This window comes from Brienomyrus brachyistius, chromosome 1 (genome assembly GCF_023856365.1).
Source record: "Brienomyrus brachyistius isolate T26 chromosome 1, BBRACH_0.4, whole genome shotgun sequence".
Lineage (NCBI taxonomy): Eukaryota > Metazoa > Chordata > Actinopteri > Osteoglossiformes > Mormyridae > Brienomyrus > Brienomyrus brachyistius.
The window spans coordinates 47,259,402-47,275,916 of record NC_064533.1 but is presented as its reverse complement, the minus strand read 5'-3'; the positions used below and the strand labels follow the sequence as shown (position 1 = coordinate 47,275,916).

The 16,515-nt window shown below is 44.8% G+C and overlaps 1 protein-coding gene across 3 annotated transcripts; it reads left to right on the top strand.

Annotated features, from left to right (window-relative positions):
• Window positions 1–399: 399 nt before the first annotated feature.
• Window positions 400–16,316, top strand: nr1i2 (nuclear receptor subfamily 1, group I, member 2). 3 transcript variants are annotated; one of them, XR_007394531.1, is made up of 9 exons: window positions 403–611; window positions 10,323–10,492; window positions 11,595–11,725; window positions 11,799–11,962; window positions 12,048–12,292; window positions 12,508–12,653; window positions 13,220–13,298; window positions 13,715–13,820; window positions 14,751–14,889. XR_007394531.1 is itself a non-coding variant. In XM_049006198.1 (9 exons), exons 2-9 carry the CDS (start codon window positions 10,329–10,331, stop codon window positions 14,890–14,892), a joined length of 1,215 nt encoding a protein of 404 aa, XP_048862155.1. In that variant the 5' UTR covers window positions 405–611; window positions 10,323–10,328; the 3' UTR covers window positions 14,893–16,316. The 3 variants fall into 3 exon arrangements, 2 of the variants coding, with proteins under 2 accessions (XP_048862154.1, XP_048862155.1); XM_049006198.1 differs by having other exon boundaries at window positions 405–611; window positions 13,220–13,336; window positions 14,751–16,316; XM_049006197.1 differs by lacking the exon at window positions 14,751–14,889 and having other exon boundaries at window positions 400–611; window positions 13,220–13,795.
• Window positions 16,317–16,515: the final 199 nt, after the last annotated feature.

The following is a 16,515-nucleotide window of genomic DNA, read 5'->3' as shown; positions in this document are numbered from 1 at the left end:
GACAGAGGTCGAGCCTGTGCCAGTGTAGTATTTGTGCGCTGGTGTAAATGCAGGCGAGTTACGCGCGTCGGATAGATGCGCCAGTGATCAGTGGGTTAGGACGCCATGCTTTTAATAGAAGGTAATAGTTATAATTTCTTTTTAGTTAATTTGATTTCCCCCAGATGCTCCAGGGACTGTCTGAACTATTGATAATAGTCTTTTCTTAAGAAAATGTAAATAAAACAATAAAAGAGTGCTTGAACCATAATAAAAATGATAAGGGATACAGGTGCATCATGTCTAGGGTGGAGGTTTGTGATCAGCAATGGAAAAGTGCGTCAGTAACCCCGATTGAGAAAGAACTGTAGGCAGCGGGGCGCAGACAGGTGTCGGGTGCGGATCGAGCGGGGCGGGACAGGACAGGACACGGTGTTTCATAACCGCTCTTTTTTATGACTCCAGTAACCAGGAAGAGGTGGCGGACGCTGCCGGGTTGCCTTTAGAAAAATGTGCGCAAGTGTGACGCTGCTTAAAACTTTCGCTTCGTTAGTGTGGATGGTTTCGATGTGAGTGCGCTTAGGGATCCAGCTGAGGGGACTGTTTGCTGACCGCCCTGTCGTCATGTCAGAGTAAGTACTCCGCGCCCCACTTTCCCATACCGAGCCGTGTCGATGTGTTCATATTTTCAGTTTCGATCGGCGATCAATGCTTAAGAGAGATAGGACGTCCACCTTTATAGCGTCCAAAAAGGGTGGCATACGGAAAAAGAAAGTTATCCAACTGTGGGACTGAGCTGGAACACACGAAGATGAACAATTACAATACACCTCTACACCACTGCACCGCGTCCCTTAGACAGGTTACTGCTTATGATATTTCCAGAATATCTCATCTGGAAAGTCTCATAAATTGTGCCCCGATGCCAGGGTCAAAGTTCACCTCTGATTGAGATCTGGATAAACTGAAAATATGTCAGATTCTGCCAGATCACAGACACCAGATCTGATTCTGACTACAGGAACCAGGTTCGTGTTTGGGTCCTGTGTACATACAAATGAATGGTCTTGTTCTTTGTAACCAGTGTCATCTGATTTGGTGAACTGGGTTTGCAGTTGGATGCTTGGTTAAGACTTGGATCTACGGCTGTAGTTCTGGTCATTAATATCCTTTGCCAAATAAGCCATATTGGCACTTTAGTACATAATAAGAGCAAAAGTACGTGGACATTAGCTTGTCCAATACAACCCCTCTCCAAAAAAGGTTAGGACGCTGGGTAAAATGTAAATAAAAGAAGAAAGCTATGATTTGCAAATGATATAAACCCACATTAAACCGAAAACAGAGCAAAGACAACATATCAAACGTTGAAATTTTTATTGTTTTATGACAAATACATGCTCAATTTGAATATCATGCCAGCAACATATTTTAATAAAGTTGGGACAGGGGCATGTTTACCTCTGTGTTGCATCACCTCTTCTTTTAACGACACTCTGTAAACATTTGGGAACTGAAGAGACCAGTTTGCTGGAGTTTTGAAAGTGAAATGCTGTTGTTGCAGGATCCATGCTGTTGTAGTATATGCAGAACGCAGTTTGGCATTGTGTTGCTGAAATACACAAGGCCCTCTATGAAAATGGCGTTTGACCTGATTACTGATGTATGGTCTCTCTCCTCCGTAGCCTGGAAAACGTGGCATCCATGATTTCTGAAAAGAATTTAAACTACTGATTCGTCAAACCGCAGCACATTTTCTATTTTGCCTCCATCTTAAATGAGCTCAGGCCCAGAGTAGAAGGCGGATCCTGCTTAGTAGTTCAGCACTGTTTCACCCTGGATTTTTGGGTGCAGCAATGAACTGTGTTCGCAGACAGTTGTTGTAAGAAGTGTTCTTCACAGCATGCAGTGATTTAAACTATAGAGTTGTGTCTGCTTTTAGTGCAGAGCTGCCTGGTTTTCGCCCTTGTCCCTTGCGTACAGAAATTTCTCCAGATTCTCTGAATCTTGCAATCGTATTATTTACCTTAGATGATGAAATCCCCAAATTCTTTGTAATATTATGTTGACGGACATTGTTCTTAAATTGGGCCATAAATCGCCATCTTCACTGCACAAAGATTCGTTTTATACCCAATAATTTTACTGACCTGCTGCCTATTCAACACAGCATCCCAGCTCTTTTGGAAACAGGGTTGTTTCAAAACCAAGAACATTTATATAACTTTGGTCATTTGTCGCTATAATAGCCTCAGTTATTCTGGGAACGCTTTCCATTAGATGCTGGAACATTGCTGGTGGGATTTGCTGCCATTCAGGTTGGGTATTGATGTTGTGTGATAGCTCATAGCCCTTTCTGAGAGTCTGTGTGGCTTTACCACGTTATAACTGAGTTTGTCCGCCAGGCATTTCAGCTTCATAGTCACTTGCTGTTGACCAGGGCTGGTCCTGCAAGGCTGAAACTGAGCAAACTTACTTGCTGGAAAGATGGCGGCCAAGAAAGGTCTGGAGTGAAAGTCTTTAACATCTCCGTGGTTCGGGTCCATTTTGCTGCCAGTGATAATTGCAGGAGATCACATGGCCATGTGCTTCATTTTACACTGACAGCAGTGTGTGAGAATTAATGAAATAATTCAGCTAAGTGTTTATATAGTTTTGACTATGTAGAGTGAATGAGACAAATGGTTATCCGGAACATTTATATGTATGATCTTATATGTTTTTACAGCTCTGTCTTCTGTTAACTTAAGCTCAGTTCTAGAGCTTTCAGTAATACTTTCAGTAATGCATAGTTGCGCTAGACCTCAGTCCATTGTTATAGTAGGTTGTTAATGGCTTAATGGACTAGGAGCGCGCAGTGAGCATGCAGTGAGCACGCAGTGAGCATGCAGTGTTCCCCACAGCAACCTGCAGTTACCGTGCAGCCCATACTGCTGCCTATACCTCAAAATACCATGGAAAGCAGGGGATGATGTGAGCAGAGGTCTTCATTAAGGATGCTTCCTTGAAATTTATGTAAGACCACAGTTTTCATTTCAGCACCCAAATGAAAGAAATGCTTTAACTGTCTTCAGCGTGAAGTCCTACATACACTATAAATTATTTTAATATAGCATCTGTTGTGATCATTGCTCTACTAAGAGGCAGTTCATTAAAGGTGTTACTTACCCAGATAAGCTGTGAGTGATTCTTGTTAAATGGGGCTGTGTGGTTTGACGAGCTGCCTACCCCTCATTCTGCCGTGCGGCCAAACCCTCGCGTCACTGGCAGATATGTAAGAAATGCACACAACTATTCCTCCTCGTGCTTCCAAGCAGTGCACTGGCCTTGGGTGGGGGTGGGGGGGGGTCTTATCTCATTATGATGGGAGTCATAACAGAAACCAGATCTTCTTCTGGTTTTTCCTACCAGATTACAATTAAAGATTAAGCCTCTTCAATTATCTATGCATATGTTATTATAACTTTTTTTTTTTTTACTTTGTTCATTGTCCTCCGTCTTTGAGACGTTCCTCAAGACGCCGGTTGTATTGCGTTTCAGAGACCGGGCTATTTGCATAACCAGTCGACAGTGAACACGTTTGAAAGTCCCACCCCAAAGTACTTTTTAGGACTGTAAGTTTAGTTCCGGTACTCGATCGGACTTCAATGGAAAAGTGCCCTTAAACGGACCCAGGCAGAATGGCATGTCGTTCAGAGGGACTTACTCGTGATCAGGTTAGCAGCATAACAAGAATCGCTGGGGATACGGAATTGACTCGCTGTTCTCAGTGTAAATGATGTTCCCTCCAGGATTGTGTACTTCCTCACCATCTGCGTGATGGGCTAATTTGTCCTCTTTGACTGTGTTGGGTGGGCGTCCCAGTCCAAGAGCACCTTGCCCACATCAATCGGTTCCTGGATACAAAGCAAAATCCGTTAGCGTGTGCTAAAAGTGGGCCTGCCATTAAATAATGTTCATTTCCATCAGTGCTACTGGAACAGAGGTGGAACTTAAGGTTACACATAATTGCAGTTAAGAGTACAGAATTGTGCAGAATTCTGATTTTTCCCCCATTACAAAAGAACCACCAAATGGTTTAAAATTACTTCTAAAAACAGCATTTTGCAGCATTCTGCTCGCATACTGTGTCATGACTTAGAGAGAAAGTGTATTTCTAGGCAGACTTGCAGTAAACCATCAAATTCCAATTTGAGGTGTGAAGTAGAAAAAGATTGTATGTTTTCTGTCTTCCTTTCAGTGCAAAATTTTTAAATTAGATAATTTTGTTAAAAGAATTGATCTTTTTAAAACTGGTAGGCTTCCTGTTAGACAGCTCAAAAAATGCTGTTTTACGGCAGGAACATGCGAATACAGAGACTCCCCAGGTTACAATAGTCTGTGTTATGATATTTCGACTCTATGATGGCTAAATATTTTTCACTTTCAGTACATTATTCACTACATTACATGAGATGTTCAACATTTTATTATACAGTTGGCTTTGTGTTAATGATTTTGCCCTACTGTAGTTACTGTGCTTAGTGATCTAAGCATGTTTAAGACTATAGGCTATATGCTAGGCTATGATGTTTGTTAGGTTAAGTGTGCTGTATTAAACTGCATTTTCACCTCTCGCTATTTGCACCGTATGATAGGCTTATCAGAACGTAACCCCATGGTAACCCGGGGAGAAGCTGCATACAATCCAGACAAACAGATCCATCTAACATGATGTTTAGCTGTTATATTGTGAGTGGGACTACGCCCTTTTCGAAGAGGGGACACTAAGCTGGGGGTTACTTAAAGACACATGACACCGCTGTGGTGGCAGATTGTGGTCTGTGGGTGGCTTTCATGACAGCTGGGACCTGCCTTGTTGTTCTGGTGAAGCTGTCGTCTAACACTGAGACCCAATAGGATGACAACAGGTTAATGACCATGTGTGAGAAATCAATTAGTTTGCCGTAAGTTACTAATTTTTGGAGTTGCATTCTCTTAACCTTATTTTTTCTCATTGGATATATGTATTTAGTACGTGATGTTAGTGAACTCGAGGTTTTCAGAAATGCATTAGTCACATTGTAGCAGGACTGATTGTAGCTGACAGCCATAGAGCTTAGTATTAGGCCTAAAACTACACATTAGTGTGTGTTAAACATTCATATGGCATTAGAGTAGGAGCAGTTCCTGAATCATGTTGAGTGTGTGTATAGATTATACATGGTGGATGGGGCGATATAAATGATACACAGTGTATCATGCGGTATATACAATGCATGGTGTGGTATAAATGATGGATGCTGTATGGTGGGGAATAAATGATACATGGTGTATGGGGTGGTATAAATGATACAGTGTATCATGTGGAATACATGATGTATGGTGTATGGTGTGGTATAAATGATGCATGCTGTATGGTGTGGTATAAATGATTCATGGTGTATGGTGTGGTATAAATGATGCATGATGCATGGTGTGGTATAAATGATTCATGGTGTATCGTGTGGTATAGATGTGCACAGTGCATCATGTGGTATACATAATGCATACTGTATGGTGTGGTATAAATGATGATAAAAGGCAGCTGCTGTGTACCCATGCGGTTAACAATGATAAATGATAAATCCTACAGTATAGGTACATTGGAATGCTTCTTTTTATTGAACCCATTTGCTCTCCATAGCTTGGGGGTCACAGCACAGGGTCAGCCAACATGCAGCGCCCCTGGAGCTGGGGGTTAAGGGCCTTGCTCAAGGGCCCATGGACATGTGAGTGTTCTGCCGAGTGTTACTGTCCTGGCACCTGTCCCAGCAGCCTCACCATCCCTCTGTGGGCCGTCTCTTCGCTGTCGGTGATCAGGCCCACGATGGTGGCGTCATCCGCAAACTATACGATGGAGTTAGAGCTGTATCTGGTTACGTTTGGGGAAAACTCTGCCTCTGGTACCTTGATCATCCTGCCAGCGTCAGTTTTCTATGTGTTCTTGATGCGCTGGAATGTTTAACATAGTAGACGTGCTTTTAAACACCCACGTGTACAAATTCACTTCTAACGATGCGTACGCACACCGAAACCAGTTTCGCTGAGAAACACTCCATATGGCAGTTAATGGGGATTCGTGGGGGATTTTTCAACAAATGGAGGAAGTTTGTTCCAAGTGTTCTTCTGAATAAGACTGGAACGGACAAGTGCGGACTTGGCCAAGAGGGGGTGGGGGGGGGGAGGAACTGTAAGGTACCAGAAGACAGTAGCAGATTACGGTTGATGAGCTCAGTGTACAGCCATGTGCCCTCCTTTCAGGTGGTAGTGTAATGAGCATACAGTGGTTCTCCAGTAAACTAGGATGGAGTGGTGACGCTGAGGCTAGGGTGTCTGCACTGATCGGTTGCCAGTTTGAATCCCATGAATGCTAGGATGATTCTACTCCCTTGGGCCCTTGAACAAGGCCCTTGACCTGCAGTTGCTTCATCTTGGCTATGACATTAACCTACAAAACCTAAAAAATTTGTGGGTTGGTGGCAGGATTGGCGTATAAGTCACGGGACAAAACTTCACACTGTTCCATTCGGACTAGTGTGGTGTTGAGGTATCACCTACTGCACGGCTGCACTTGTTGTGTGGTGGGTGTAGCAACACCCCATATCAGCGTGTGCTCCTAACTTGACATGTCTTCTTCAAAATCTCCTTGACCCTCTCCCCAACTTGTAAAAAGTCCTTACCCATAATACATTTTTTTTGTATCTGAGGTAGCTATAAACCTGGATGGGTCACCTCACTGCTTCAACAGAAGACAACAGAATCAGTGTCTCTATTTTCAGCTCGAAAAAAATCCTGCAGAAATGAATACGATGTTTCCCCAGACTAATAACATGAAACCTCTGTGGGCAACTTAAGCAGCTTTTTAAGGGTTCCTGCTGTTTTATTCTTTGCATAAAACCGGACAAAGTATAACCATGTTTGTTTCTGAAGGTGGGTCCAGTGTTTTCTCTGCTGGAGAAATGCCAAGTCTGTCTGTGACGCAGCTTCAAAAACCACGCATGCTGTCCTCTGCTGGGACTTTCCTTCATTTGCATGGATGCTTGCTACCAAGTTGTAGAATGTCAAAGCTTGCTCTCTGTGCAATCCATCAACGTTACCACGGTGAATTCCCATTGATGTTGGTCTTCGGTAGCCAGCATTTGCATGCATTATAGTGTGAAGCTGGTCTTAGGGTGACTGCCCACGCGTTCATTAGAACTCCTCATAGGGTGATCATTGTCTAGTCCATGTGGAGGAGAAATTCCACACACAAGGCAGCATTAGCTAATATCATAACTACTGTTTAAACAAAGGGATGTCAGGAAATTAGGCTGCGTGTAAAAAAACAAAGGAGGGAATCTAGGTAACACTTGCATCTGATGGAGCACAAATAATATAGTATTATACGTATGTATTAATTAATCATAACCTAAGTCTTAGTTACATACAGAACTCATGTTAATTCATCGTTAATGAATGGTGAGGCATCTTTTATCTCAAGCAGTTACTATATTTCTTACTATATTTGTTAATTCTGTGAACCTTTGTGAAGGAACTAAGGAACTACTGAAAGAACGAGTCATGAATAACACAAGTGAAATACTGATCTCGTGTTTGTTCATCATTAATGGATCACGATGCATCTTTTATCTCAAGTAACAACTATATTTGGTCACGATTTGTCCATGATTTGTACTTCATTAGTAACTGAGTTATTACTAAGTATTTGTCCCCATCGAAGTGTTCATGTCGGCTCCCTGTATTAATGTCTTTACAGCTAATATTCACAATATATTTCAGTGCCTGTGTAACAAGACACCCAAACAAATAGATATAACTAGTGCTCAGGAGGAAATGCAAAAGCCGAAAATGACTTGATATACTGAAGAACAGGCCCACTACGGTCAGTAATCATAACTGGTCAGTACTGCTCGGGAGACACTGTGCTTGTGTAAGGGGCCGACACAGCGGACATCCTGGAAGCTGCATCCTGTAAGTCATGTTCACGCCTTTATGGGTGGGGGTGCACCATGCTACCACACTGGGTCTGTTCAGGATTCTAACAAAGGCCTGGGGCTATCACTGTATCTGGAAGGCAGGAAGCCTGGCGGTGAGGCTCTGATGTTGGGAACATGGCGACGGAGAACTAGCCAAGGTGCAGAAACTCTGTCATGGATGGTTGTCGGCTTTGACCTGGTTCCAGTAGCGTACTGGTCAGGCCATTGTGAAGTAGCCAGTGCACGTTTTCATTAGCTTAGGGGGTTCGGCTATTTCCGCCTCTGATTTAAGACGGGAGATGCTGCTGACGCATTCCCTGTCCTGAGGCATGGAGAGAATTTGTACTTGTGACTCTGCCATCGCCATATATGGACCAACTGCACAGTTTGATCTCTGCTGATTGCAACCTTTTCTTGATTTGCCTGTTTCATAAGCTATTTCTGTACAATTTCAGGGCCAAAAGCTTGGGTTTCTCACACGTGCTAAGTACCTATTAGGCTGCAGGGCATTGTGGCTTATTCATTGTGTTTATCAGCCTCCTATCATTATAACATCTCTTTCCTCTCTATTTTATTTTACATATTTTGACTACATTGGTTGGTTGCACATAAAATCATGAATGGGTCCTGGAGTGAGAGTCTGGGCTAATAACTATTGACACCAAATAGTCAGTTATGATCAGGGTAAAGAATAGTCTTTAAGCACTGAGTGCAGTGAAAGGGCTTTTGATTAGCGACATAGTGTTCTGAGCAGGCTCTGTAGAAACGTCTGCTGGGGCAGGCTGTGAGTGTGAAAGGTACCACGCACGAGGATCTCTAGCCACGCGCCCCCAACCGATCCCCCCCTTCTCCCATAGTAGTACGTGGCACAAAGTGTAAGGGAGAACACTAGAGTATCTGTAGCATTCATTGTATTATCACTAATTTGCAATTCCATTCCATTTCAATTGACAACAAGCTATGGAAAAGAAATGTAATCTAAATCTGGTGTCACCCAATATGCAACTAAAGTATATAACTCGGTATTGAAAATAAATAAATAAATAAAATTATCATAGTTCCAACATTTACTGCCTTAAGTATCATGGGCCGTGAACTCAAGCTAGATGTATGTGTGGAATATGGAACCATTGTTCATCTAATCACGTGTCTTTGGAATCAATGCTAAAGGCTACCAAGGCATGCGACAGACAGTGCTATGGAACACGGTGCAGAAAGTGAAAGTAAACACTCCCAGCCTCTCTGTGTCGCCACAGTGGTCCATGGAGTCCTGCACCGCTCACACTAGGCGGAAAAGTGGTTAGCGATGCTTTTCCGGGGGGGGGGGGAGGGGAGGTACCAAAGACTGTAAGCAAACCAGGTTCTGCTCCAATTAACCCCTGTAAAAAAAGCTCATGAAGATGGGCTTTCTGTCTCTGGTGGAAGGTTATGGCTCCATCTTGTCGTCAATGGGTGCCATGGTAACAGCGGAATCCTGGCTGGCTTATTTTTATCTGGCAAGCGTTTCGCTCAGATTCAGAAATGCATCCCTGAAGGGCAGGTCTGTGAAAGGTGCTGAGCTCTGGTGCACCTCTCTCTCTGCCTCGTGTGTCCCCCGTCCCAACGCTGCCTACTTCCCATCTCTTCGTATGGTGGATATCTCCAGGTAGCGACACTTTTGCACTTTCATGTAAGTAGCCAAAGTGATTTTGAACATTCGCGGCTTGAATTTTTCTGTGAACTCAGGATTTTTCTTGCATGTGTTTTGTAAAGGTCATGTTCTGTGCTGTGATTTGTGGACATTAATGAAAAAATGTTAGGGGACGAAGCAGGTTAGTTTAGAAAATGAAAGATATTGCATCATGGGGGGAGATGCTGAAGACAGATTTGACCAGAATTTACTCACATGGTAATCCTCTCTCTCTGTTGGGACTTTTACTTGGCAGCAAAAACTTACATTTTATTTTCTGAGGAGGTGGTTTATGAGGACTGTGGAAAGTAAACCAAAAATGCTAAAGAATCAGGCCTGCTCTTGGAATAAAATTGTATTAATTATAATTATAACGTAATTAATAAACGTAAATAGTTTTTCCTCCCCTAACCAAATTATATCAAAATAATACAAATAGGAAATGCATATGATTTTTCTACAGGAATATGTATTGTTTTGAAAATTGGGACATTTTCATTTATGAAATTAATAACGAATACGAAAATATTTATATTTGGGCAAACAGCTTCTTTCTTGTTTTGAAACACATTTTGAAGGTCCAAGAGAAGGCGCCACCATTGCGGTATGAAGTGATAGCTCAGTTTCTTTCAGAGCTCCATTCCGTGTGTTTAATCATCAGCGATTCGCTGTTACAGGTCAGCATGAGCGCGCAGGAGCTAAGGCGCCCCGCGGATCAGGGCCCGGAGGAGGATGTCAGCGCTAATGAGGACGACGAAGAGCCCAAGGTGTGCCAGGTGTGTGGTGACCAGGCTACAGGATATCACTTCAACGCCTTGACGTGCGAAGGCTGCAAAGGCTTCTTCAGGTGAGGCGGATTGTAGTGGAGCGGGGAGGTGGAGGTGTGAGGACAGCGGGAGAGGAGGGGCCAGGCAGTGGTCAGGGAGGACCGTGGGAATATCAGCGGATCTGTTATTTCATTAAGGAAGCCCAGGGGTCAGCCCAGCTGCACTTAAGCCTATTCGACTTGCCGGCTGTATGTCTCGTATTGTGCTATTTGCCTCACATGGATAAAATGATGTGGTAAATAAAACCAAATGTAGACGTTAAACACCAATATACTCCCATCTCACAGGGAGAAAAGCCCTGGCCACTGGAGGGCGCTAGCAGGAACCACCTTCTGCATCAAGCAGTAAAAATCCTGGTTTCGTCCCCTTGTGTTTCACCGGTTCCAGTGCCAAGATGGCTGCTTTTGACTTGAGTGAAAGTGATTAACTGTCATTGTTGACACACCAAAACAAAATGTGTTCTCTGCATTTAACCCATGTGACATCATGACATAGCAGAGGGCAGCCATTATTAATGGCCTAGGGAGTAGTACCTTGCTGGTCAGGGATCTGAACCAGCAACCTTCTGATCACAAGCACACAGCCCTAACCATTAGGCCACCACTGACCCAACACCCATGCGCTACTTGCATTTCCCCATGCTGGTTTTGTTACGCCTCTTCCCACTGCAGTCCCCAGACACGCTGTCCCTTCCTCCAACCCACCTCAGGGTCACACACGAGCTTGCAGTTCCTTTCCTTTTAAGACATATTGACCGGTGAAGTACACATTTGCGTGATATACATTCACGTGACCCAGGACACAGTGTCTTCCTTCATTCTAGGGCATGATGATTCCTTTATCCTCGTTGGATTTAATGTGGCCATTTCCTGCTCCCCATCAAGCTTTCATAACCAGCTGAAGCACTCTTAGCACAGACATAAAAGCAGTGCTCAATTATAGGGAGGAAACATGCCAAGTGGAACGCAGAGCTGCTTGAGGAAAGTACCTCCCATAGGAGCCTGGAATGATTTATTACAGACATCTGGGTGTCCGTGTGCCATCGATTCGGTTAGCAGTCAGCGCAGTATTTTCTCAGGAGCAGGTTTGATTCTGCTTTGACTCACCTGTGACTCACTGCAGGAGAGCAATGAAGAGGCCGGCCAGCTTCAGCTGCGCCTTCCGGGGAAACTGTGTCATCACCAAGAGCAACCGTCGGCAGTGCCAGGCGTGCCGGCTGAAGAAGTGCCAGAGCATCGGCATGCTGAAGGAGCGTGAGTTTACCGCCATGTGCCGCCCATCCGGGAGATAAGTGAGAGTGCTGACTCCGCCCCCGTGTTCCCCCAGTGATCATGTCTGACGAGGAGCTGGAGCAGCGGCGACACATGCTGAAGCGAAAACGGGCCGAGCCACTGGCGCTGAGTCCGCAGCAGGAGGGGGTCATTCAGGAGCTGGTGCAGGCACAGAGGAGCACCTTCGACGTGTCGTTTGTCCATTTTAAGAAGTTCAGGGTATGAGGCCTCCACTCGCGCACTGCGACCACAGGTACGCTGGTCCTTCCTATGGTCTCAATCATGGTTCCCATCATCCCCCCAGCCCATCGACCGTAACCTGGCCCCGATGCACGAGTACGGCCAAACACTCCTGGATCCCAGCCCAGTGTTCTCATCTCCCCAAGATGGGGCACTATTCCAGTTCTCCTCTCCCTCAAACTGGGACGAGAGGCCGGGCATGACAGATGGGAGCAACAGAGTCTTCATCACACTGCCTCACATCGCTGACCTCACGACCTACATGATCCAGCAAATCATTAGCTTTGCCAAGCTCATCTCATTTTTCAGGTGAGCAACGGAGGAGGATGCCCCCCCTGGCTTCAAAGCACCCCTCCAAATCACTCAGCCACCATGTGCAGACAAGCAGGTTTTAACACTTTATGGAGAAACATCATGCTTTACTGGGATTAAATGCTTTACTGATATTAACTCTAACTGCACTCACAGTATGTAGTACCAGAGGTGTGTTAATCTGTGATGACCGGTCTCCTGAACGCCCCCAGGGAGCTGTCCATTGAGGACCAGATCTCGCTGCTGAAAGGTGCCATGTTTGAGGTGTGCCAGATCCGCTTCAACATGCTGTTCAACGATGAGACAGGCGTCTGGGAGTGTGGGGCCCTGACCTACTGCATGGATGATGCTGCGCGCGGTGAGCTTCGGGGAATGCCGGTGTCACAGCTGTGTGAGGCATAAAGAGGACAGAGTGCTATCAGGTGGAGCTCCAGAACCTCTGTCCCCCCACCCCAGGTATAAGACAGGGAATTATGGGATTTAGTTAGCCACATGCTTCTGCCGTACAGGATAACATCAGGTGCTAACAGCCACTGTTAGCAGTTCTGCATCCTACTTCTCTTACTCTGGGGTGGTAACCACGGAGATTTTGTTGCTGTGGAAGCAGTCGTCTCCAGGAACAAAATTCAGACCATTTATGGTCATTTTCTGGGTCATTTTCATAGCAAACAAGTGAGATAGTGCTTGATTTCAGCTGGTTGCCACATTCTAAATGGACATTTTTATGACAAGCACTTTCACTATAATTAGAATACTCTGGACTCACCCAGTAGCTGGGCAGAGCAGCCTTTGATCGCAACACCTGAACTGCTAAATTTCAGTAAAATCTCTGGCTGGCTTCCAGCACAAGACACAGACCTGTGTAAGGGATCCCTGTGGCCTCAGTGCCCTTAGGTGTTGAGTTCCATTTTGTCTCTGGCACAGCGGGTTTCCAGCGCCACCTGCTGGACCCTTTGATGAAGTTCCACTACACGCTGCGGAAGCTGCGACTGGACGACACTGAGTATGTACTGATGCAGGCCATCTCCCTGTTTTCTCCAGGTATGCCGGGGCCAAATCCACACAAGCACACACAGACACACATACCTGTATTCATATCTTTGTGGGGACCAAAGAAATGGTCCGCACATCGTCAAAAAAACAGGTTTGTATCACATCATGGGGGCATTTGGTCCCTACAATGTAATGTATACCTGGACCACACACACACAGACAAATCCTCAATCTACCAAACACACCTTCATGTAGATGACTTCCATAGCAGTACCATGTTAACTTGTGTTAGCATAAACAGGTGGAATGAACAGCAGGACACCCACAGCCCTGCTTTTATACCAGTCATGCTTTAATGCCCATTGTCACATGGGCATTGTCACGCTTCACAAGCAATTTCACTCCACATCCGGTGTGCCTATGCAGACCGGCCAGGTGTGACTGACCAGAGGACAATCGACAGACACCAGGAAATGGTTGCCTTGATGCTGAAGACGTACATTGAGTCCAAGAGGACGTCCACAGATAAGCAGTAGGTACAATCTTAAATCCTTACCTGAAGCTAATGGAGCGTAACGGCACACAAAATTCCTGGTTGGGGGCGATTTTGGTACAGCAGGGAAAACAGGATTTGTTTTGCAGTTATTTATTATTAAAACTGCAAACACAATCAGGAACAGTTGTAAACCAAAGGTAATGTGTTTAAACAACAAAACCTGAGAGACACTTATTAGACAGACAAACATTCACTATTAACTAAATCTCTTTTAAATCCAGTGTTCTATGCTACCAAGTTTGGTCGTACATACATCTGTGGCCATTTTTTAAGCCTGGTCTGAATTTCTGGGAAAAAATGGCTTAAATGTCACATACACTGACTTGCAGAGGCTGTGTCTGCCCTGTTCCAATACTCAGGCAGTGCCGTCTCAAACGAGTCGGCATAATGTATGTATTTTGGGTAGCAACGCTTTTGTACGCTTTTTTGTAATTTATTGGGAAATCAAAATGTTCCCAAACTGCCAGCTGTGACTGACTATAAATGGCTTTAGCCATTAGCAACCGACAACCACAATTAGCATGTTTTCCATGGTGAATATGTGCTTGTGAATTTAGGATTTCCCAGAGTCAATACATGTATTCATCCATTTACCGATCTTTTACCACTCTAGAAGCTAATAACACAGCCGTTTACTGATGTGTAACACAAGGATTACTTATCTCATCAGAACAATCACTTAGCATAAGACCAAAGCATGCGGTCTATTACTGGCACAGTGTAGAGCTACTTTTCCCAATCCTGTCCTTGGGGGCCTGCAGACGGTCTGTGTACCGTCTTCCCCGGAGCCGGGAGGAAACAAAAATGTGGACCGTCAATGGGCTTCCAAGGACTGGGTTGGGAAACACTGTTGTAAAGAAGGGCGTGTCCACTGCTCTGCATCTAATTGGTCAACTCCACCCCTAGCCTGCTGTTCCCCAAGATTGTGGCATGTCTGACAGAGCTGAGGTCCATGAACGAGGAGTACACCAAGCAGGTGCTCGAGATCCAGGACATCCAGCCCGACGTCTCTCCTCTCATCTTGGAGGTGGTCAGTAAGGACCCCTAACACCAACCTACATGAGCAGCACCATCAGCAAAGCACAAGACGCAAACTGGAAGAGGGGTTGGGGGGTCTTGAGTAATCAAACCCAGGTCAAAGTTGTCATTCATACTGACAGAAAGCAGACAGCCATAACACTTTTGGTCCAGAACACGTCTCACGCGTGTGTGACCTACAACTGGCAGTGTGATAAGGGTAGTGGTGTTTGTGTTCATCTTTGTATATATTTTATTTGGTGTTGTGTCGTGGCTGAATGTAATATTTTTTTTGTAATCTATTATGCACATATTTAATTTCTCACTTAAAATACCACGTACAAAATGAATGTTTCCATTGGCAACCAGGACTCTAGGTGAGAAAGGCCATTATCTAGACAGAAATCACTTTTGTTGATTTCCAATTCACAATTGTGCTGTTGTTTTTTGTAAAAACATTTTGGGTCGTACCACGTACGTCGCGGGGGGGGGGGGGAGCAGAGGTTCTTACCATTCAAAGTGCCTCAGCCAAACTGGGAGTCTGGTGGCTTCCATTGATCTGCACTGCGTAATCTCAGTTTCACACACGAGACAGAGCAAAGCAGTAGGTGTACATTTGTGTATGATGGCACTAGTCACCTTTGCTACCAGATCCTTTCTCAGTGCTGCTAATGCAAAGGTCAGGTTGACTGGGGGGGGGGACCAGCCTCCACCTTTAAAAGGGCCGCTCTCACTTATACAGACGCCTTCCGACCAAAAAAATAATCTACTGACTTCGAGGTATTCATAGCTTACGTACCATTCAATAGGACAGGGCAAGGAATGAGAGTTGGACCAGCAACCTTAATCACAACTCCAGTTCCTTAACCACTACGCCCTCTTGTGCTGAGCCACTTAAACTGTAACTAACACTTACCTATGAATGCAAATATAAAAAGATATTTCATATTGCATTAGGCTGGCTAACAGCCTTCATCGTTGGAAGGAAATGTGCATGTACGTCATTGAAATGCTTATTTTGTGTTGGTGAAGACTGGTATCGTAGAAGATATTGTCCTTCTGGTTCGTCGATATGGGGCAAGTTTAAACGGAAGCAGACGATCCGCTGAGGTGCCAAAAATCATTCCTGTCTTTGCAGAAACCAAAGCATCATGTCCTCACTTCCTCCACCCCCCATACACTAATATCCCCACTACCCAGGGGCAGGGGTGGGTCATAATTAACCAAAACACATACTGAATGCAGTACATCCATCTTTCTATGGTTGTGTGTCATGTCACTCAGGGTTTAAAATGTCACGGAAATCGGCACTCGCTCAGTTAAGGCACTGCTGTCTGTAGCGGCTTTCAAACTGCTGTACTTGTTTCCCGTTGTGGCTGTTGCGCTGCTATACTGTGACTGTTCCCACACCCATCTCTGCCATGTGAAATCTATTAAAAATATCTGTAGTGTTCAGCTGTGGTTTCTGGTCTGTTCTTTTCGACTGAGAGTCACGGCACTGATTATATGGGGCTATGCTTCTGCCCTTCCTGGACCAGGACTAAAGACCCGCTCAACCAATATCAAACTTGGTGCCTTAGAGATAATGGAAAGCAATACTCAGTGGGGGGGGGGGGTAACCAGGAGAGATTCTTATGACCAATATATACACCTA

Excerpts from the sequence above, each read along its gene's own strand:
- nr1i2 (XM_049006197.1), top strand. The coding sequence starts at position 10,329 with ATGAGCGCGCAGGAGCTAAGGCGCCCCGCGGATCAGGGCCCGGAGGAG. Across the intron at positions 10,493-11,594 it reads GGCTGCAAAGGCTTCTTCAG|GAGAGCAATGAAGAGGCCGG; the intron begins GTGAGGCGGATT and ends GACTCACTGCAG. Across the intron at positions 12,654-13,219 it reads CATGGATGATGCTGCGCGCG|CGGGTTTCCAGCGCCACCTG; the intron begins GTGAGCTTCGGG and ends TCTCTGGCACAG.